Source organism: Mesoplodon mirus (genome assembly GCF_964341445.2).
Source record: "Mesoplodon mirus genome assembly, chromosome: 8".
Lineage (NCBI taxonomy): Eukaryota > Metazoa > Chordata > Mammalia > Artiodactyla > Ziphiidae > Mesoplodon > Mesoplodon mirus.
This window is the reverse complement of record NC_138984.1, coordinates 9,530,056-9,552,420: the sequence shown is the minus strand read 5'-3', so window position 1 is coordinate 9,552,420 and position 22,365 is coordinate 9,530,056. Positions and strand designations below refer to the sequence as shown.

At 38.7% G+C, this 22,365-nt stretch overlaps 1 protein-coding gene across 17 annotated transcripts in view; it reads right to left on the bottom strand.

The window, feature by feature from the left end:
- TRIP12 (thyroid hormone receptor interactor 12) overlaps positions 1-22,365 on the bottom strand; it is a 143,141-nt gene that overhangs the window by 41,392 nt on the left and 79,384 nt on the right. For 16 of the 17 annotated variants that reach the window (XM_082631023.1, XM_082631022.1, XM_082631012.1 and 13 more), the window contains 7 exons: positions 20,155-20,238; positions 18,986-19,081; positions 6,655-6,803; positions 3,561-3,596; positions 3,384-3,479; positions 2,490-2,582; positions 2,133-2,294 (listed from right to left, as the gene is read on the bottom strand). In XM_082631023.1, the coding sequence (XP_082487149.1) occupies positions 2,133-2,294; positions 2,490-2,582; positions 3,384-3,479; positions 3,561-3,596; positions 6,655-6,803; positions 18,986-19,081; positions 20,155-20,238 (716 nt within the window). The remainder of the gene's footprint in view (positions 1-2,132; positions 2,295-2,489; positions 2,583-3,383; positions 3,480-3,560; positions 3,597-6,654; positions 6,804-18,985; positions 19,082-20,154; positions 20,239-22,365) is intronic. The other variant, XM_082631018.1, reaches the window with a different exon arrangement.

Below are 22,365 nucleotides of genomic sequence, written 5' to 3'. Positions count from 1 at the left end.
GAACACAATCTGAATACTATTAGACTGATCTTAATGAGAAAACATTTGGAATAACTCTCATAAGAACAGAAAGAACAATTTAAGGGCATATTTTGATAGACTTCGGTTTTTTCTAATTGATAAATGGGCTTCAGATGTAAAAACTAGGCTTAGCTGTGTAAAAATGAAAGTAATTCTGGTATTATAGAAGTCCTACACCTTCGCTGTCACGATTTAGGTCTAGAAAGAATGCTACAATAATAGGGCCCACTATTTAACTTCTCTGATTCTCGGGCCATACTTCCAAACTAAGGTGAACTCACACCTAACTAGAGAACATTTCCAGCCCCCATAAGGTGAAGGTTTTCTCAGCCTGCGAAGTTTTTTTAAAATAAATAAAAAATGAATGGCACTACTTCTGTCTTGATCATCTTAGAAGCAAAATCCTCCAGTGATTCAATAATCAATATTATTTTACTGTCTTATGTAAACACCTTATTTAATATAGGTTTACCTCACTTTATTGTGCTTCACTTTAGCGCACTTCACAGATACTGCATTTTGGACAAACTGAAGGTTTGTGGAAGCCCTGCACCCAGCAAGTCTGTTGGCGCTATTTGTCCAACAGCACTCCCTCACTTCCTGGCTCTGTATTACATTGTGGTAATTCTCCCAACATTTTAAACCTTCCCCCGCTCCACCAGCAAAAAGATTACGAGTCCCTGAAGGATCAGATGATAGTTAGCATTTTTTAACAATGAAGGATTGCTTAATTGAGGTATGTACATTGTTTTTTTTTTTTTAGACACAATGCTATTGCGCACTTAATAGACTACATCAGCAGTCCCCAACCTTTTTGGCACCAGGGACCAGTTTCATGGAAGACAATTTTTCCACAGATTTGGGGGGGGGCGTGTTTCGGGATGATTCAAGCTTATTACACTTACTGTGCACTTTATTTCTTTCTATTATTATTACACTGTCATATATAATGAAATCATGATACAACTCACCATAATGCAGAATCAATGGGAGCCCTGAGCTTGTTTTCCTGCAACTATATGGTTCCATCTGGGGGTGATGGGACCGACTCAGCTCCACCTCAGGTCATCAGGCATTGAATTCTCATAAGGAGCTCATGATCTAGATCCCTCGCATGCACAGTTCACAGTACAGTTCATGGTCCTATGAGAATCTAATGCCACCACTGATCTGACAGGAGGTGGAGCTCAGGTGGTACTGAGAGCGATGGGGAGCGGCTGTAAATACAGATGACGCTTGCCAGAGGCCACCGCTACCGGTCTGTCGCCTGGGGGTTGGGGCGACTATATTATAGTGTAAAAAGAACTTTCATACGCACTGGGAAACCAAAAACCTCTTGTGACTCGCTTTATTGTGATATTTCGCTTTACTGCAGTGGTCAGAACTGAACCCACAGTATCTCTGAGGTATGCCTGTATATTTTATGTACCTAATTTTCCCCAAGAAGATTTTAAGCACACTTTGTAAAGGTGACTTAAAGTCAGATCTCTAAAAAGCTCCTTAGCAATAACAACACTTTGAAACATTACAAGAAAATTCCATTTCCCTAAAATCTCGAAGCTTAACTCACGAACTGTCCTCCACCAGGGGCTCTATAAGCTCTACTTCTCATACCGCAACACCAGGCCCACTGATTCCGTCTCCTAATTGCTCCTGTTCTTCTCCAACCCCAGACAGCTGCAGTCTGCATTTCTTATTTCATTTCTATCTGGCACATACCTAGTCTCATCTCTCTTCTGATCTTAACCCATACCCTCCTAGTCTTGCCTCCCTAACCCAATACCTTTCAGGAAACGGTGATCTTTCTAAAAGGAAATTCTGATCATATTACATAGGAAACACTCAGTGTTTGCTGAAATGATAAATTTACCCCTAAAGTCAAAATGGTTGACGATATCATAAACGAAGAAGTACTGTTCATTTGGGTAAATCCACTGAAATTTCATAAAATAACCTAATATACAGTACATGACTAGGTAACAGGAAAAAACAGATCAGAACATTTCCAAGTTACATATCCAGTTGGAAGATGTAAGGCTCTAGTTGAAATTAGCATTTAAAAAAATGTAATAAAAATGTTTTATGATACATAAAATAGGTTTATGTTTTACCTGGTGGGTTAGCCTTTGGGTTAGCAGTGGGAGGGAATCTGCCACAAAATGAAATTCATCTGGCGTGATACTCTGGCAGCAATTGGCTGCAATTGCTAGTGCATTCCGTTGGGCATTTATGCTGAAGAACTCTAGATACAGCAAGCAGTCTGCCAAACCACCCTAAAATATAGGAAACTGTTAAAGCCAAGAAATACCCTTTTATCAGCAATTAAAAAAAAAAGCCTACTAAAAGTCTAGCACGTCACTTGTAAACAGCATGCGTACCTTATAGAGACGGCAATGTAGGAACTGATACAAATGTGGATCTAAAATCCAACATTAAACGAAATACAGTCCTTCAGTAACAACACTTACCGCCTGTAGAATGGCTTTACTGTGTCTACGTGATAACATCTCCAAGGCTGTCAAGGCCTGCTCTGCCACATCAATACACTGAATAACTTGCAGCTGGGAACATATAAACAGGAAACTTAAGGTTATCATTCAGGTTTTTACTCGTTGCTCATCTTTGACATGAAGAAACAACACTTTCTCTAATTTCCATCCATCTATACTGCCGCTAACCTGAAACCCACCATAGGAAACCAGCGATTTATGCGCTTCAGCCAAACATACTGGCAATACTTTTCTTTTCCTTCCAACTACTTTAAAGATATTGAAAAATATGTTTTACATAGAGAATAAACTAAATTCAATGATATAACTTTAAATCTTTGTATTTAAAATAAATGGGTTGGTTTATACAACAAATTTTAAAAATCAAGTTTTAAACTTTATACCATATTCCAAAGTTATCAGATAAGGCAAATTTTACTGTGCTATGACCTTGAGCAAGGCAATTTGTCTGTCTCAGCCTTCTCAGCTGTAAAATGAGGGTATAAATAGCTATCAACCTCACTGGGATGTTTTCTAGAAATAATGAGATTATTTTTAATCAAGTGCTTTAAGTTCTTCTCTGAAAGATTTTATACTAAGGCAGTAATTCCTATTATTAAAAAATTATAATACTGGGTTGATTTTTACAAATGCTTTATTAGCATCAACTTTAAACTGCCGCTCTGCTAGACACAAAACATTTTTCTGGAACCTTGGCTAAAAAATATACTTTAGTTAGATAATGGATGCTAAAAAATGTCTTTTAATGTGGCCTCACAATTTGATATACTACTTTAGAATTCAACAGTCAAGAGTTCTCAACTTGATTCCCCTGTGCCTGCTTTCGAACAAGTTGGGCAAAAGTAGGATTACCTTTTCTAAAAAGACAGGAATTGCATCTACTACAACAGCGGATGATCGAGGAAGTGCTTCCATCATGTATGTTAAGGCTCGACAAGCATGGTTCATCTAGAAAAGAAGTCATTTTTACTCAATAAAGACTCAAAGTTTAAATTTGGAATGGTTTTTAAAAACATAGTACATACTTACAATATCAAAATTATGCTCCATCTGCAGTAATGTTATCTGTTTAAAAAGATTATAACAAAGTATTAGAAGCTATATTCTTAGAAGTCCTAGAAGTATTTCTTCTACTTCAACTGAAATAGAACTGTATGATCCAAGAATTTTACCATACAAAAATAATATCAAGTTAAAACCTAGCATGCATACACAAGAAATGATTATGCTTAGGGGGGCATGACACATACACTGAAGCACTGACTTGGGATAATCATCACCAATGATCCAGGTCAAACGCACAGCCTTCCTGCTGCTTAAAGCCAACCCTCCTGGTGCCTCTATTCCCCCATTCAGAAGCCCATTAACATGTCACTGAGGGCTTAACAGGTGTCAATAAGTACTATACTTAAGTAAACAGACCAGCAATGCACTGACATTTGTTAAATTAACAACTATCAGTACAGATTCAATATCATAGCTTCAACTCTTGTAAATTAGCTTCTCTAAAAGTTGAGCGAAGCACCATTTAACTCAGCTGTAAAGTACAGAGTAGTATAGGATTTAAACACGATACTGATCACATCAAAAATGAATTATGTGCTAATTAAAACTCAAAGTAATATAATTATTTTACAAATGCATGAGTTAGTCTAAACATCTGATTTTATTTTAGTTTTTCTTGTGGGAAAGACTTAAGCAGATTTTAACCATGTTTTTCAAAGGAGGGGATGCAAAACTACTACAGATATACACTCCATCTTCCTGAAGCAGCCAAAGCTACCAAAGAAATTTCCTACCTGGGGAAAGAGACAATCATTCACTGTCTTCTAGTTCAATGGAAATTTTAAATGCATTGAATTTAAGCTGTAAAGTACCTTTCAATTAAATGTACGTCAGATATCCTAATGCAATATTCATTTCATATGAATGTCTTCTCAGCTCTGAATTATGCTTGGTAAAATATATCTATATACCAGAGATCCTGATAACTGTTTTTGTTAAACACACAACATAAACACACACACACATGCACAAGCGTGCACACTCTGTCTCAAATCACCTACAAATCAGTCACTTATAAAACACCTACTCTAACTTAAAGTGGTTGTTATGATAACAGAAAGAGTAATAAGTTCTCCAATTCTTTAAGGTGGAATGAACCTTGTAATACCACATTTGGGAAGAACTGCTGTAAACAGATTCTTCACCAAAAATGACTGTTTATGGTCACACAGGTGTATGGTGATTGATGGATATATATTTATAATATTCAACTGTGATGAAAGATAAATCTGGACAATTCATTATTAACAGCATGAGCTGACTTGTGCAGGTCTGCCAAGTACTTAAATCTAATCAATACCACCAGCAAATTAAGAAAATTGGATTATGCTAATGTTTCTGCCTAGATTTAACAACTTCTATAGTTAACCAATAAAAACTGCAGTTTAACAAAGATAAGTACATGGTAAACCTAGTCCTTTGTTACTATTTATTTTTAAATGAACAAAAACAAACAAGGAAGTTTAAATCAGGTCATAAAAGCCAGCTATTGAAGAAATCAATAATTTGAGCATGAATATAAACATAGGTAAATGTCGGAGTACAAAGGCTAATACTGCTTTCATGAAACATTAAAAAATTAATATGCAAACCTGTAGAGTGGAACTGGTAAGACTTGAGAGCTAGCCTTTGTTACCAGGAGGTCTGCATGGCACAAGGTAAAGAGACTGCTCTATCCTTTATCACTTCCTGCCAGAGCAGAGCCATCCAACAAATAAGAACAGGCCGAATAAAGACTATGTCATCTTGTATTTGACTGGTCTTCACTCAGCTCTCTCCATAATGTGATAATGTGATCAAATGAGACAATCTGATACTCCAATCACAGTTTCATTTTTGTCAACTTTACTAGATGTGTAAACAAAGACTTGAATGTTATTTAGCTTCCAAGGTAAAATACACTATGAATGTGTATTCATGCTTACGTTAGTCTTTTGTTACTATTTCATTCAGACTTAATTTTAATCTTAAATTATAGCCACTTTCTTTAATCTGGCATTGAGAAAATTACCAAGCCGCTCTTGAAAGATGTATTATGCTCAAGGGCCTACATTTAGTAATGGCAATTTCTCTTCCTGTTGTTCTCACATTAAAAAGCTTAAGCGATTAAGATATTAATAAATTCTAAATATCAACTCACAACTGTGTTGAAAAATCATTAAAAGATTTTAAAAACTGTTTTTCTATTGTTGAGTACTGTCTTGTTTCTTTTGTTTTTGCTTAACATAAAACCTTTTTTTTTAGCTGGAGGATCCATGTGGTGTTCTGGCTTGACTGCTCTGCCATGCACACTGCTATCAAGCATGAAACCTTGATGGCCCACAAAGAGAACCCACAAGTGAGCTGCTTGTTATTGTCCTGTGAATCACCAGTTTAAAAGAAAAAAGCATCTAAGTTTTGCATAGTACGTCAAGGTATCACCTGATAGGGCCAACAACTTAAAATTTAAAACCACGTAGCCATTCAAGTATCAAAGATAGCATAACTATTCATCAAGAAATGGTTTAGGGCTCCCTGGTGGCACAGTGGTTAAGAATCCGCCTGCCAATGCAGGGGACACAGGTTCAAGTACTGGTCCGGGAAGATCCCACATGCTGCGGAGCAACTGAGCCCGTGTGCCACAACTACTGAGCCCGTGTGCCACAACTACTGAAGCCTGCGCGCCTCGAGCCCATGCTCTGCAACAGGAGAAGCCACCGCAAGGAGAAGCCCGTGCACTGCAACAAAGAGCAGCCCCCGCTCACCGCAACTAGAGAAAGCCTGCGCACAGCAACGAAGACCCAACGCAGCCAAAAATAAAATTAAAATAAAAAATAAATTTATAAAAAAAAAGAAATGATTTAGAAATTTTACTCATTAGCAGTCACGCACAATCTCTATAAAGCATGAAATAAAAGCACTAAGCCACACTCTACTATCTCTTAGTTCTATCCTATTTTAAAATTCTTAACGACAATAATCATGTTATTTAGTAAAAAAAAAAAAAAAAAAAAAAAAAACAAAAAACGGGCAGCATTCAGAGGATGACTGGGATAAAACGAGGGGAAAACTCTCTTACCAAAGCTGGAACAACACTCTTGACAGGAAACCCTCCCAGTGTCTCCTCATTTCCCATGACCAATAATTGACACATCTCAATAACTGCCTGGAGTTGCTGGCTTTCGTCGCTTGCTTGTAGTCCTTGCAGAAGCTGCTGGGCCTTAGAACCTTCACATGGAAAAAAAAAATCATTATTTTTAAACACTTAATATTATTACTAGGTGTTAAGTGTGACTTTACATGCTGGCTGCTTTTCTTCTTTGGATCCTAATTAAAGGCTAGGTCTAGGACTTCCCTGGTGGCTCAGTGGTTGAGAGTCCGCCTGCCGATGCAGGGGACACGGGTTCATGTCCCGGTCCGGGAAGATCCCACATGCCGCGGAGCGGCTGGGCCCGTGAGCCATGGCCGCTGAGCCTGCGCGTCCGGAGCCTGTGCTCCGCAACGGGAGAGGCCCCAACAGTGAGAAGCCCGTGTACCACAAAAAAAAAAAAAGGCTAGGTCTATACCAGTGTTAAGACAGGCTGCTGATTATTCAAGACGTAATTAAATTAGCTGGATTTACTCTGCCATAAAGTAATGTCACAGTTATTTATATTTTTGTCTTTTAAGTTTTATCTTTTTAAATGAGAAGTTGATTGGTATTTAACAGCTGAAACAAAAATTAATATCCATAAGACTAATATGAACTGCTACCTTTAACGTACATGCTTTCAAAAATATGTATGTCTAGTAAGCAGAAAGCCTTCTGCAATAATAAAAACCTGGCAAACAATGACGCCCAGGCATCAAAGGAAATGTTATATACCTCTAAATACCTCCATCAGAATAAATGGAATCCAAGTAACAGTGAAAAGGGCAAGGAAATAAAGACAAACAGAACAATGCATCTAACAAAAGGGAATGAAAAGAATGAAATATTTTCTAAAAACAGCAAAAGACTGGCCTTTTCACCTCCTCTCATTTCATGTGCAGATGCTGCTATCACAGTGCTTTAGAGTACTTCTACTTTTAAGGGCCAATTCCATCGCCCAAACATTTGAAAAATGCTAAGGCTCAACTACCACAATAAATAAGTTGTCAATAAACCGAGTAAGACGCTCAAAAATAAAGTCTACAAATGTGTTTCAAATTTTCCTGGACACCCTCTTTCTTGCAACCATGATCAACTCCATTAATGCTTATAAACTTATACCTGAGGTTACTTTCAAGTCCTTTCCCTTCTGAGACCTTTTCAGTTTATTGTTTGTATTCTTTGGATATTTTCCAGTAAGTACTGAAATGCTTAGAAATGATATATGTTTGGAAACTGTCAATGAATGTGGAATTCATATGAACATCAAAAAATTTTTTTCCCAATTAAGCATCAATGATCTTCTGGGAGGGCATAAACCTTTCAAAGGGATACACAATAATCCTGACAAGGTCTGTTTTCTCTATTATTTAAGGCTGTGGCTAATGAACTGCAAAACTATCACTGCCTAACTCCCTTGACCATAATTAAAAGTCTGTCCAAAAATACACTGCAAGACATTCACAATTCAAAGGGACACCATCTTTAAAGTTTTCAAACTAAATACTATCAGTTCCAGTTAGGGCAGGCTTAACATTTTTGTGTTGAAATAATGTGGAAGGAAGAAGAAAATGAAGGGAAAGTAACTATGAAAACAAAAGAATCTTCAGCTACTTCTAGATTTGTCTTTAAAGAATGATATAGTTCAAACAGTATACCCTAATAACAACCACCAAAAATAGGAAAAACTGACACAAGTCGTTGGATGCTCTATCAACACTGAGGCTGACAGGTCTAAGCACATGGATCATTTCAGCATGCTCAAACAAATCATCATGAATACCACTGGACTTCTGGGATGTTCCTAAAAGGACCTTAGGCCAAATGACAACAAAAAGCCACTGCCATTAATTTCCTCTGACATGTGAAGAGAAACCACCTCATACAGATCAGTCAGTTTTGGTTTTAAGGGTAATTTTATACTCCTGAAAATTACCGAGACCCCTTGTGTGTGGTTTAGATCTACTGTTATTTATAGAATGTGCCTGGAACTAAAAGAGAAACATTTTGAAATACCTGGTTAATTCATTACATATTAATATAAACAAAAACTTGTGAAAAAGATCACAATTTTCCAAAACAACAGCAACAAAATACAGTGGCGAGTAGCACTGTTCCGCTGCTGTCGCTGCAAACGGCCTGAGCGCCAGGCTGAACGAGAGAGCTGCGCGCTCACCCCTGGCTCCCCCTTCCAAGCCGAGGAACTAGCTTACCAGAGACGAGTATGGAAAAACGGGCCTACTTTGCCACAAAGACTATTTAAAAGACATGGACGCGTTAGTAAAGACAAAATTAATGACTTTGTTTTGGAAGCGCATCCTTATGTAAACATGGAGTTTTTTACTAGGATCATGTGACAATGAAAAATAAAATACCTGCCAGTAGTCTGGTGCCACTGCCTTGACTCTAGTTAAGGCACCAGCAGTTTTACACCCACAATAGCTTTTTCACTTTTAGTTCAAACATGAACAAAGTAGAAAAGGAAAGACCTTAGTAGTTATTATCAGTCTTGGCCTTATGAATTCAGTGTAAGGATCTCAGGAACTAGCTTGGAATTTACAGGCCACACTCTGAAAACCACTATCATACATCAGGGGTTGGTAGGCAAACATCTTCTATAAAGAGCCAGAGAGTAAATATTTTGGGTTCTGCAGATCACAAGGTCACTGCTGCCACTACTCGACCGACTGGCACTGTGGCACAAAAGCACACACAGCCAGTACATAACCTGAGCATGGCTATGTTCCAATCAAACTTCATTTTCAGACACTGAAATCTGAATTTCATTTAATTTTCAAGTCACAAAACAATTAATTTTTAAACTTTTTCAGCCATTTAAAAACACTTTTAGTTCACAGGCTATATCAAAATAAAGAGAAGGCCGATTTGGCCCTTGGGCAGTAGTTTGCCAACTGCTGATACAGAGAGAAAGTGAACCCACAGCCTTTCAGGGAATCACAGGAGGCTGATGTGTTCAATTGAATCGACCCCACTGGACATTTGCTGAGTTCTGAAGCTGTGAAGAGGGCTGGGGGTTGAGTCAGAAGTTTTGGTAAGACACAATGAAAACTCCTGCAGTCTCAGGGTGCTCAGAGGACAAAGTCCCCACAGAGGGAGGAGGCCTGACCCATACACAGCCAGTGCCCTACCTTCAAGACATCTGCCACACCGTGAAACTGCGTAAAGAATAGAAAGTCTAGGTAGACAGACTTGCAAGGTTCTCAATCAAAAAAAAACCCTGGGAGACAGAGTTCCCTGGTGGTCCAGTGGTTAGGACTCTGAGCTTCCTCTGCCGAGGGCCTGGGTTCAATCCCTGGCTGGGGAACTAAGATCCCACAAGCCGCACAGTGCAGCCAAATTAAAAAAAACAAAACAGACAAACACACAGAAAAACCCTGGTAGGGCTACAACAGGGAAACAGGGATGAGCTAGAGATGAAATGAGTCATAAAAAAATTATAACTCGGTCAAAACAAGCTAAAGCCCTGACTAGAGCAAAGTGATCAGCTTCTGACCCTTTAACACAGAAAAAGAGGAACACTCACTGGAAACATCCCTTGGGGTCTCTTCAGTTCACATAATCAATTACCAGACATATGAAGAGGCAGAGGAATATGTGACTAACAATCAAAAGGGGAAAAGAGACAACAGAAGCAGACTAACACCCCTAAAATTATAAAGTAAGTATATTCTGTAACTATGATTAATAAAAGGAAAATATAAGCATGGATGGACAAAATGCGTAAGAATGTAAGGAATTTCAACAGTGGGACTTCCCTGGTGGTGCAAGGTTAAGAATCTACCTGCCAGTGCAGGGGACACAGGTTCAATCCCTGGTCCAGGAAGATCCCACATGCCGCGGAGCAATTAGGCCCGTGCACCACAACTGCTGAGCCTGTGTTCTAGAGAACGCAAGCCACAACTACTGAGCCCACGTGCCACAACTACTGAGCCCGCGCTCCGCAACAAGAGAAGTCACCTCAATGAGAAGCCCGTGCACTGCAACAAAGAGTAGCCCCTGCTCACGGCAACTAGAGAAAGCCCGCGTGCAGCAACGAAGACCCAATGCAGCTATAAATGAATGAACGAATGAATGAATAAATAAATAGAAAAAAAAGAATTTCAACAGAGTTTCAATCTATTTTTAAAAATCAAAGAACTGTCTAGAACTGGAAAACACAGTATCTGAAATTTAAAATTCATTGATGAGTTTAACCAAATACTGAAGAAAACAGCAGAAAAAAGAATTAGTGAATTTGAAATACAGTCAACAGAAAGTTTTCAAACTGGGGGGAAAAGAAATACCTGGGAAAAACAAAAACAAAAATAGAGCTAGAGAGACATGGTAGATCAAGTCCAAAGTCTGAATATGTACAATCTTGATACTCCCAGAAGAAAAGGAAGGAGAATATTTGAAGAGATAATGAGATAAGTGAAACAATATATGAAGACATAATGGTCAACAATCTTCCAAAGCTGATGAAAGTTATCAGCTCAGAGATTCAAAGTCTCGGTGAAAGCCAAGCAAATTAAAAATGAAAGAAAATGTCACACAGGCCTAATATAGTCAAATTATTAAAAATTAATAATGGTTTGAAAAAGCAAATCTTAAAAGAAGCTGGGAGAAAAGAACTGCCTTGAAAGGGTAACAGTAAGACTTTTAAACAGAAACTATGGAAACCAGAAGAGCATTACAAAGTGCTAATATGAGATTTTACACCTGGGGAAATTACCTTTTAAAAATCAAGGCATAACACACATATATGGAATCTTTAAAAAAAAAATGGTTCTGAAGAACCTAGGGGCAGAACAGAAACAAAGACGCAGACGTAGAGAATGGACATGGGAGGAAGTGAGAGAGTCGCACTGACATATACACACACTACCAAACGTAAAACAGCTAGCTAGTGGGAAGCAGCCGCATAGCACAGGGACATCAGCTCACAGGGACATCAGCTCGGTGCTTTGTGACCACCCAGAGGGGTGGGATAGGGAGGGTGGGAGGGAGGTGCAAGAGGGAGGGGATATGGGGATATATGTATACGCATAGCTGATTCACTCTGTTATACAGCAGAAACTAACGCAACACTGTAAAGCAATTACACTCCAATAAAAACGTTAAAAAAATTAAGGCAAATCAAGGATTTCTCCAACAAAAGCAGAGAGAAATCATTACTAGCAGTCACTCACTATATAAAAAAAGTTCTTTAGGCTGAAGGGAAACAATCCTGATAGAAGAAAGGGACTTCAGGAAAGAATTAAGAATACTGGAAGTGGTATATATGTGGGCAAAAATAAAAGAATATGGATGTTCTAAAACAACAATTGTCTTATTGTGTTTATAGCACGTGTGTAAGTAAAACTAAACAACAGCATAAAAGATGGCAGGAGAAAAAGAGTTAAACTGCTGTAAGGTGGTTGCACTGTTTGGGATACGATAATGTATTACTATATGGTAGGCTATATATAATAAGCCAAGGATATGCATTATAATCTCCAAAAGAGGCTGATTTACAACATCTGCCAAAATGTTGTATGCATTTACCCTTTACACAGCAATCTCCCTTCTAAAAATCTATCCTGAAGATAACACAGGTAAAAACAGGAAAGCTGTATTTCACCACAACACGACGAAGACTGGAAATAACCCAAATGTCCAACAGGAGACTGGCAAAATAAACTGTACATCCACACACCGCAGCACTGTGGCAGCTTTACAAAAGGAATGGGGAATCTCTCTTTCTCTCTCTCTCTCTCTGCGCATGTGCCTGACACGCACAGCAGCTATGAAAAGTGAACACCAAAACATACTGTTAAAAGCAAGGCAAAGTATGTAAAATTTACTACTCTTATCTAAGAAAGTCAGTGTGTGTGAAGTAGATAATACGGATTTGTTTTTGTTTTCTTAAGTAAATAACAAAAGGACAGGCCACAAACTTACGAAGGTTACTTGTGTGGGAGGAGGAAACAGGCTAAAGGGATAGCAAAAGATAAGACTTTTAAAAATTTGTAGATTTGACTTCAGGAACCATGTAAATATAACAAATTATAAAAGCAAGACTACATTTTAAAGTCAATCCCTAAAAATTAAAAGCAAAATAAAGCAAATGCGCCAAACCAGCCTGGCGGCATGAGTGTAAAGAATTATTTCAAGGGACTCTAAAATACAAAAAAATGACCACAAAGTGAGATATATCCCAAGAACAAAAAAAGAACTGTTACAAAATTAAAACTTTCTCCGTAATACTATTTTTGGTGTTAGGCTGGAATTTTGTACTGTAGGATAAAGCAAATAAATGACTATGTTATCACTGGGAACTGAAACTCTTGGCACGAGGGAAAGATACAAGATAAATAAAACCCCTGCAGCCCTGAATGTGAATTGGCAGTGTCAGTATGAACTCATGATTTTTAATCTTAAAAGATTAAGTACAATTATTTCCTACTTTTGTCCATTAAAAGTGCCTAACAACAATTATCAACCCAGTAGCAAATATGCCAACAGCCCAGACTGTGGACTCTAAATACCATTTCCTATAAAGGAAACCAGGGCTCTCTGAGGCAATGCCTGATTTCAGGTGGGGGGGTAGGGGGTCTTCAACTTGGCTCATCAGAAAGCAAAGAGGGCATCAAAAACTACTGAGATCACATCAGAAAGATCAGAGGATGACTAGACAGTTTCATCATCAATGAAAATCAATGAAATGGCTAAAACGCATCTCAACCCAACTGACAATGATACTTAAAAACAATAGCACTTTGAAGGATGCAAAACTGGTAAATAAAGGGCAGGAAATATTTTTCCTATACCAACCATTCTCCTGGATAACCAAATAGAAGGGAGAGATATTCTTTATATATTTCAACTAAATTACTTCTTTTACTTCTAATAAATGAAGACTGATCATGAGATGTGAAATACTTTCATTTGTAATCCCTGTTGTCTAGACTTTGTGGGCTTCCTAATATTAGAAAACACTACCACTTTTGCATAGTCTTTCCTCACCAGAGGAAGAAAATAAAGAACCAAACTTGAACCTGAAAAAGCCTCTAGATCCAACCTATCAGTTTAACAAGAAGTTTACTTTTTTTTTTTTTAACTTTTCCATTTGAGACAATGGAAATCTGACTGAATGGGTATCTATCAATAAGGATTTACTGGTTTCCTTTTCAGATATAATAATAGTAATGTGGATGTATGCATGCATGTGTATGTGTGTTTTAAGGGACATTATCTTGAGCTACATGGTGAAATGTTTATAGATAAAATTACATAATGTCTGGGATTCATTTCAAATTAATACACGAGGAGGGATGTTGGTGGATGTAAAGACAGACTGGCCATGAAGCAGGCATTGCTGAAGCTGGGTCATGGGCATGGGGGGGTGTCACTGTTTTCTACTCTGGTTCTAGTCTATCGTTTATACTCATTTCATGTGCAATAGTCAAGCGTTAATGTGGATTTCCGATGTTTAATGCTAATACTCTTGGGTAGCTCTGCAACAATTTTTCTTCCCAGCCTTCTCCCCCAAAATAAATGAAGTGGAAAAATAAATGAAATCAAATTTCTCTTAAAAAATAAAAAAGCACACACATTAAAAATATGATCTAGAGTTCCAGCACAGAGCGCGGTGAGAAGAGGATCGCGGCCTGCTAGCCCGGGGCCCTCCAGGCCCTCCGGCCAGCACGTGAACTGGGGGGCCCCCGGGACAGGCTCAGGCTGTGTCTTGCCGAGCCCCAGAGCCCGCGCAGCAGCCGCCCACTGGCAGGGCCCGAGCCTAGAAGCAGCAACGAACTGCTCCTCCACCCCCACCTCCGCGACCTAATGGCGGCGGCCCCTCGGAGCCCAGATCCCGCCCACCGCCGGGTCTCTTGACTCCACGCTGCAGGGGTTAGGCGAAGCCTCCGGCAGGCCACCAGGACGTTGGGCCTTTGGGCATCGGGCGTGGCAGGACGAGAAGAATGGCGGCCACTGGAACGCCGCGGAGGGCCGTTAGAGCCTCGAGGGCCTGGGAAGGGGGGGGTCTATATGGACGCCAGCTCAGCCACCCTTAGGCCTTGAAGCCCGCGCGGATCCGGGACCTGAGGTGACCTCTCTGCCCCAGTTGGACGAGACCTCACCTCGTCCGGACAACGACGGACAAAGGCCTTAACGAGCCCGGAAAGTGAGCGGAACCCCGGTCGACGACGGGTGGAACATTAGCGGGTCATTGGGCGGCTGGTCTTCGTTCTACCAAGACCTCGATGTCGGAAGATAGAAATGGTAGAATAACGTACCACATGCGGCCAATAGGAAGTGCCCGCCACCCTTTGGGAAGATTTACTGGCCGTTTATAGAAGGCCTTTGTATATAATATGAAAAAGCTGCTCTCAACTTTCCCCCCAACCGTTCGAAAGAAAACTTTTCGCTACATATAGGCCTTCTGGATGTGAAGAGGTTGCCGACGTATGACAGAGTTAAAGTCACATGTCTTGTAAATGCCCATTTGTTTCTTTAAAAAAACCGTAGAAAAGAAATGTCTTCTGGAAATGACTTTTCGAAATGGAGTTGTTTGACCACCTCTAGAGGCGACATCAGGAGCCACAGAGGTCCACGTTTGTTCAGTGGGTTAGAGGACATGGAATGGAAGACGTTGAGGAGGAAGAAAAGAAGGTTCTGTGCCAGACTGGTCACAGTTAGAAGACATTTGCATATTAGAACTATTGTTTTGTGTGTGCATTTTACTCCTTACTACTGTGTATGTAGTTGACAATAAGTACTTTTTTGAAATATCTAGTCTTTCTAGATGTTCTAAAGTGCCTGATATATGTTCAAAGTAGAGGTAGTAAAAAGACATTTTGTAAATATCTTTTTGTTAAAATTCGTATTTGTTGTTTTGGCGGGGGAGGGGTGGCCAAACCACCTTTTTGGACAGTACGCAGTATGCACTGTGTTTGTTTGTGCACTGGTTCAAGGTCGGGGGGAGGAGAAGGAAGTGCAAAGAGCTCTGTGCCAGTGTGTTTATAGTGAAGCAAGATTAACCATTGTCTTTTTTATGTTCCTGCATTTTGTTTCACTTTGCTGTGTATATAGTGTATATAATGGACAAATGAGTCCTAACTTACAACACCTAGTCTTTCTCGATGTTAAAGAGGTTGCCAGTGTATGACAAAAATAGAGTTAGTAATAATACATTTTGTACATTTTGTGTTAAAAAAATATATGATCTATACTTTGCCATCAGTTAAATCAAAGTTTTTAAAATGTGTTTATGTGAGGACTGGAACATTTGAATTCTGGATACTTAGTAAGGATTTTCTTAATATAAACTTTTTTAGACAGCACTGTAGTTATGTCCTTATTTTTACAGATACAAATTTAAATAGATGCAAATGGAAAAAGATAAAAAAATGAACTTGGGAGTGGGGAGAACAACTGAGGATATAAATGAAACAATGGTCAGGTCACGTGGATCGATAATTATTGATGGGTTCATGGTTGTTATTATACTACACTAATACTCTCAACTTTTGTGTATGTTTGATCTTCTTCATAATACAGATAAATCCTGATTACCCTTAGTTTAAATCCCACACTTGCTGCTGGCCTGCAAAGGTCCAACATGACCTGGCAAGCACCTACAGCTCTCAGAGTTCACCTTCTACCACACTCTCCTGTCACTGTCCATAGGCCCCTCCTGCTGTCTTATGAGCACGACAAACTCATTTCCACCTGCGGCCCTGCACTTCCTCTTTCCCTCCGATCCCTGCAGAGCTGGTTTTCTCACTCTATTTTGTTCTCCACAAAATCACCTCAGAAAAGGTTTCTTTAACCAGCCTATCATCACACCAACAAACGCCTTCCTAACTCTGCTTTGTTTTCCTTCACTGCATTGACACGACCTGAAATCTTACTTACAGTAATTGTCTTGTTAATTATTTCCAGGGTCACTCTCTAACAGGGAAGCTTCCACGTGGGAAACAACTCTGCTTATTATCCTATTCATGACTCTGTACAACCCCAGTGCCTAATAAACAACACTGAATAAAAATCCATGCTCAAGGGTTCTCGAGAACTTTGCAGGAGGCTATGTTATTTGAGAGATGAGTATCAGGGCAGCAAAAGCAAAGCAAAACAAAACAAAAACAAAAATACCAGCTGCCTCAGAATGGGAGAAAATATTTGCAAACGAATCAACGGACAAAGGATTAATCTCCAAAAATATAAACAGCTCATGCAGCTCAATATTAAAAAAAACAAACAACCCAATCCAAAAATGGGCAGAAGACCTAAATAGACAGTTCTCCAAAGAAGACATACAGATGGCCAAGAAGCACATGAAAAGCTGCTCAACATCGTTAATTATTAGAGAAATGCAAATCAAAACTACAATGAGGTATCACCTCACACAGTCAGAATGGGCATCATCAGAAAATCTACAAACAACAAATGCTGGAGAGGGTGTGGAGAAAAGGGAACCCTCTTGCACTGTTGGTGGGAATGTAAATTGATACAGCCACTATGGAGAACAGTATGGAGGTTCCTTAAAAAACGAAAAATAGGGCTTCCCTGGTGGCACAGTGGTTGAGAGTCCGCCTGCCAATGCAGGGGACAAGGGTTCGTGCCCCGGTCCAGGAAGATCCCACATGCCGCGGAGCGGCTGGGCCCGTGAGCCATGGCCGCTGAGCCTGCACGTCCAGAGCCTGTGCTCCGCAGCGGGAGAGGCCACAACAGTGAGAGGCCCGCGTACCACAACAAAAACAAAAACAAAAACGAAAGATAGAATTACCATATGACCCAGTGATCCCACTACTGGGCATATACCCAGAGAAAACCATAATTCAAAGAAACACATGCACCCCAATGTTCACTGCAGCACTATTTACAATAGCCAGGTCATGGAAGCAACCTAAATGCCCATCGACAGACAAATGGATAAAGAAGATGTGGTACATATATACAATGGAATATTACTCAGCCATAAAAAGGAACGAAATTGGGTCATTTGTAGAGACGTGAATGGATCTAGAGACTGTCATACAGAGTGAAGTAAGTCAGAAAGAGAAAAACAAATATCGTGTATTAACGCATATATATGGAACCTAGAAAAATGGTACAGGTACAGATGAACCGGTTTGCAGGGCAGAAATAGAGATACAGATGTAGAGAACAAACGTATGGACACCAAGGTGGGGAAGTGGCGGGGGGGTGGGGGTGGGATGGATTGGGAGATTGGGATTGACGTGTATATACTAATATGTATAGAATGGATAACTAATAAGAACCTGCTGTATAAAAAAACAAAATCAAATTCAAAAATTAAAAAGAAAATACCAGCTGCTTCTTAAAATCCTCAAGTACAAGTACACATAATATGAGTACATGTATACACATTGCATTTCTTTTGAACTTAGAATATTTGATGGAAAATTATACAAGTACAAATTTATTTGTAAGGTCAGAGTTAACAACCTTCAGTAACACTTCAGAAATTTAGAAATTAATCAAGACTGAAGTCTGCAAATAGTCTACTGATTCTATGGAAATATTATCGATGAAATAAAAAAGAATGTGTGTGTGTGTATATATATAAAACTGAGTCACTTTGCTGTACAGCAGAAATTAACACATTGTAAATCAACTATACTTCAATTTTTAAAAATGCTTAAATGTAAATTTTATTGCTTAAGGAAGCTAAAGGTAATATTCTATACCAGACAGAATTTAACTGAATTTGTGATTATGCAAAATCATATTCTTAGTTACAAACTGAGACTTAAACAATCACTCTCATATCTACCATATATGATAAGATCTCTGGGTTATATTAATTTGATTAAATGAGTCTAGTTACTGGTAATTCTGCTGAGAAATCTTTCCTCTCAGGCTCATTTTATAATCAACTGCCTAATGGGTTAAATTTTATTATACCATAAAAAACTCAAGACACAAATCTGTGCAAAGCATGCAATCAGATGCTGTAATAATATAATCACCTGAGATCCTGTACTCTTTCTATAGTTCCAAAAAAAACAAAATGAAGGGTCAATCTTGTTGTAAACTTTGGATGGTTTTCTAATGGTTCCAATTCAGTAATCAAAAATAAAAGGAGAAAATCTTGAAGAGTTGCTATTATTTAAGGCAAGAACGTGCAGAAGCTCTGTTTTTTAAAACAGGTTAAAGTTCATGAAAACTTCCTTATGTGAAAACTCTGTTACATGAATAGGTAAACAGTAAAAACAGCACTCAACTAATTACTAAGAGTTTTGAGGGGAGGACAAATTTAAAAGTATTCACTTACTAGCTCCGCTTCCAATTGTTCTATGGAAAAGTTGTGACATCCGAGGACCAAGAGGACCAAACAGGTGCGGAGGAAGACCCCTGGCCTCTAACAGAGCTAAGGAAAAAAGAAGGGCAGGAGGAGTAGTCGAAGTGTTAATACAACTGATCTTATCTAGAAGTTCCGAACAACTGATTCATCACATAATTGATTTAAACAATTACTTTCCATTTTGAACTTTAAGTTACATTAAACTTTTCAAGACCACTTGTATATACTAATGTAATTAATATAAGTTACAACACCCATGTGTCTACTCCAGGGCATCTTAAGGTTTTATGGAGATATTAAATATCCATGCCAGCAGGGACTATGTAAATGGTCCAAGAAAAAACCAAAGTAAACATTTATTTTGAAGAAGTTATGTTAAGCACCTTAGCTATTTCACTCTACTATTTCCCAGTCAGATACTGATCATAAGATCCTCTAAAAACATAGGAAAAAAATCATTTTTACCAGTTCCCAAAAGTGAGAAAAACTGTGTTCTAGTCAAAAAGTGATTGCTGTAAGTTCCTTCAGGAACTTAAAAGCAATCTGAAACTGATTCATTAATGTTTCTTGTAAGCCTCACATTGGGGATCTATTCTATAAATCAGCTGTCTGAAGATAATAAAAATACATATCCATGTACTTGTAAATAATGTATACATAATATAAAGCTACTTTTTAAACGCACTTACATTATAATACCTCGAGTTTATGTATACAATCTACATTCATTTTCAAACAGTTGATCAAGAACACAAAAGATCACAGCAAAGAAGCATCCTACTAGATGCAATATGTTATTAGGTACCAGAGCACAATATATTAAGCTACCCCTTGTTCAATATCTTCCTTAATGCATTACTAGCTATACATGCAACCGTAATGAAAAAAAAATTTTTAACATAAAAAATAAATATACTATATAAGATTTTTATCTAGTTAAACAGTAAAGATGAAGAGCCAAACGGATGATCTTCCAATTCCAAATCATCAAATCACTACCACATACAAAGCTTTTTTTGGAGGTATGGGCACTGCTACATTATACTTTTATGAGCTCATCCGAATTAACTTCAACAAAGAACGGTAGTAACAGGCAGCCCATGACAAGAGTTTCTCGTAAGCTCAGTAACTCTCTTTACCTTGCAATCGTCCCATCTCGGAATCATCCGATTCACTCTCCCCAGAAGTGGTCATGCCCACAGCCCCTGCAACAGAACTAGAGGCTTCGAAGAGGGGGGGGAAAGGTGAGGGTTAGGAGAGGAACATTTAAATTCATTATGTCTGGTTTATCTTAAAAAAGAAAAAGCAGAGTTTTACAGACAACAATGAATAAAGGCAAATGTGCCTGCCCATTGCACACCAGCTGTTATTCTAGACTTCATCATGTAGCTTTTATGGAAAAAAGATGGCTCAACTACATTAGAAACAAGCATAATATACAAGCTTTGCATTTCACTCATACATGGTTTTCACAGTTTCCTCCTGTCTTTGAAACTGTCCCTGAATTGAGTCTTATCCTGAACTCCTCTACCAAAAGTCCATAAAGATAACACTGCTAAAAAACCATTGTGATATTTAATAGATGGGCAATTAGTCACAAACAAAAAGCAAAACTGACATTTGGGGAAAATGTTCCATGTAGATGTGTGCCTTCTTCAGTCTGCTTTATTCCTGGACTGTCGTCTGCATATGATCGTTTGCTGTGTTCTCTTTCATTTCAAGACTGCGCAAAGATTACGCTCTCTTATTTCCAGGACAAAACATTGAAGATACACATTACAACTGACAGAAGACTGCAAAACACTGAAGTACAAAAGAGAGGGCAACTAACATGTCAAAACAAACGCAGAGTGAAGAGTTCAGATTCAGAAGGATTCTACTACCCCAAATGCTAACCTGATCGATCATTCCGTCTAAGTAAATAGTGGCTGATTCTACAATATTATAAATCTGACCAGGAGATGGAAATATATTCCTATAAAACGAGCAGTTTTACTGTCCCCTCCTCTCAGTGTCTGTTGAGTCCTAAAGCATTGTTTGTACATAGACGATTCATCTGTGTATGACCACATCATCCACAATACCTTAAGTCCTGTCCACTTGACAGATGGTGACAGAATGCAAGGCAGGAAGAATATTTTTGTCATTATTAAAAGAGGCACATGGATCACACATGTGAATGTAAAGAGTTTTTCTGAAGAAAGAGATGTAAATACACCAGCCACGAACTCTGTTTTCTTAATACTTTTCTTCACCCCTCATTTAAGTATTCTAACATTTCACCGGGATCTTTAAAAAACTTGTAGAAAAATGTATGGTTTAGAACAGGAATCAGCAAACTGTGGCCCGCAGGCCAAATCCAGTCCAGCACACCACTTTGCAAATAAAATTTGGTTAAAACATAAGCAAACTCATTCACTTACATACCTGTGGCTGCTTTTGTGCTACAACCACAGAGTTGTTCCAACAGAGCCTGCATAAAGCCTAAAACATCAATTAGCTGGCCCTTCACAGAAAACGTTGGCAACCCCATGGTTTACAGTTACAGGCTAAGTAGAAATGCTAATATTAAGGAGTAATGGAGTTTAGCAAAATCCACACTTCTGATGGAGAAAAAGGAAATAATAACTGTACATATATATATATATATATATATATATATAAGGCTACTTGTAGGTAGCACTCATTAAATGCGGACTGTATGGAGAACGTGTCCATGTGTTTGCTCTCAACCATACAGAGAAGTATTACAAGCTCTACCATGCACATGAGGAAACCAAGGCTTTGTGTCTTTTGAGTGCTTGCCCAAGGTCGGACAACTGACCACAGGCATGAGACGTGAGCCCAGGCAGTCTGACTTCGCAGGCCGCACTCGTAGGAGCTGCACGCTACCAGCGCCTCGCACTTACCCTCCAGCACTCATTCCTGATTTCAGTGCCGCTGCTTCTTCGCGTTATACAGAAACCACGCCAACCAGCCCTGCTACCGGGTCCCAATTATGACTGAACTTAGTCAAGTGGCTCTTAAACTTACTTTGAAACTTTTACAAAATGTGGAAAGCAAATACTAAGTTTTGGCAAACAAAATTGTTGGTTTTTCTTTCTTTCCTGCTCCCCCCTCAAAGGCACACTCTGGAACCACACATTTTTTAAGAAAAAAACATCACAAGTTCACTTAAGGTAATGCTGGTTTTTTTTTAAAGCTTATCAGAGGTTCTACTAGTTTTACTTTAAACCAGTCTACAGATCTACAACTTATGATTTTAAAGGTTTAACCTTAAGTGACTTCTTAAACATATTATTCTAAGAACTGACATACTGAACAATAAATACCTCAAATTGCCCTGCCAC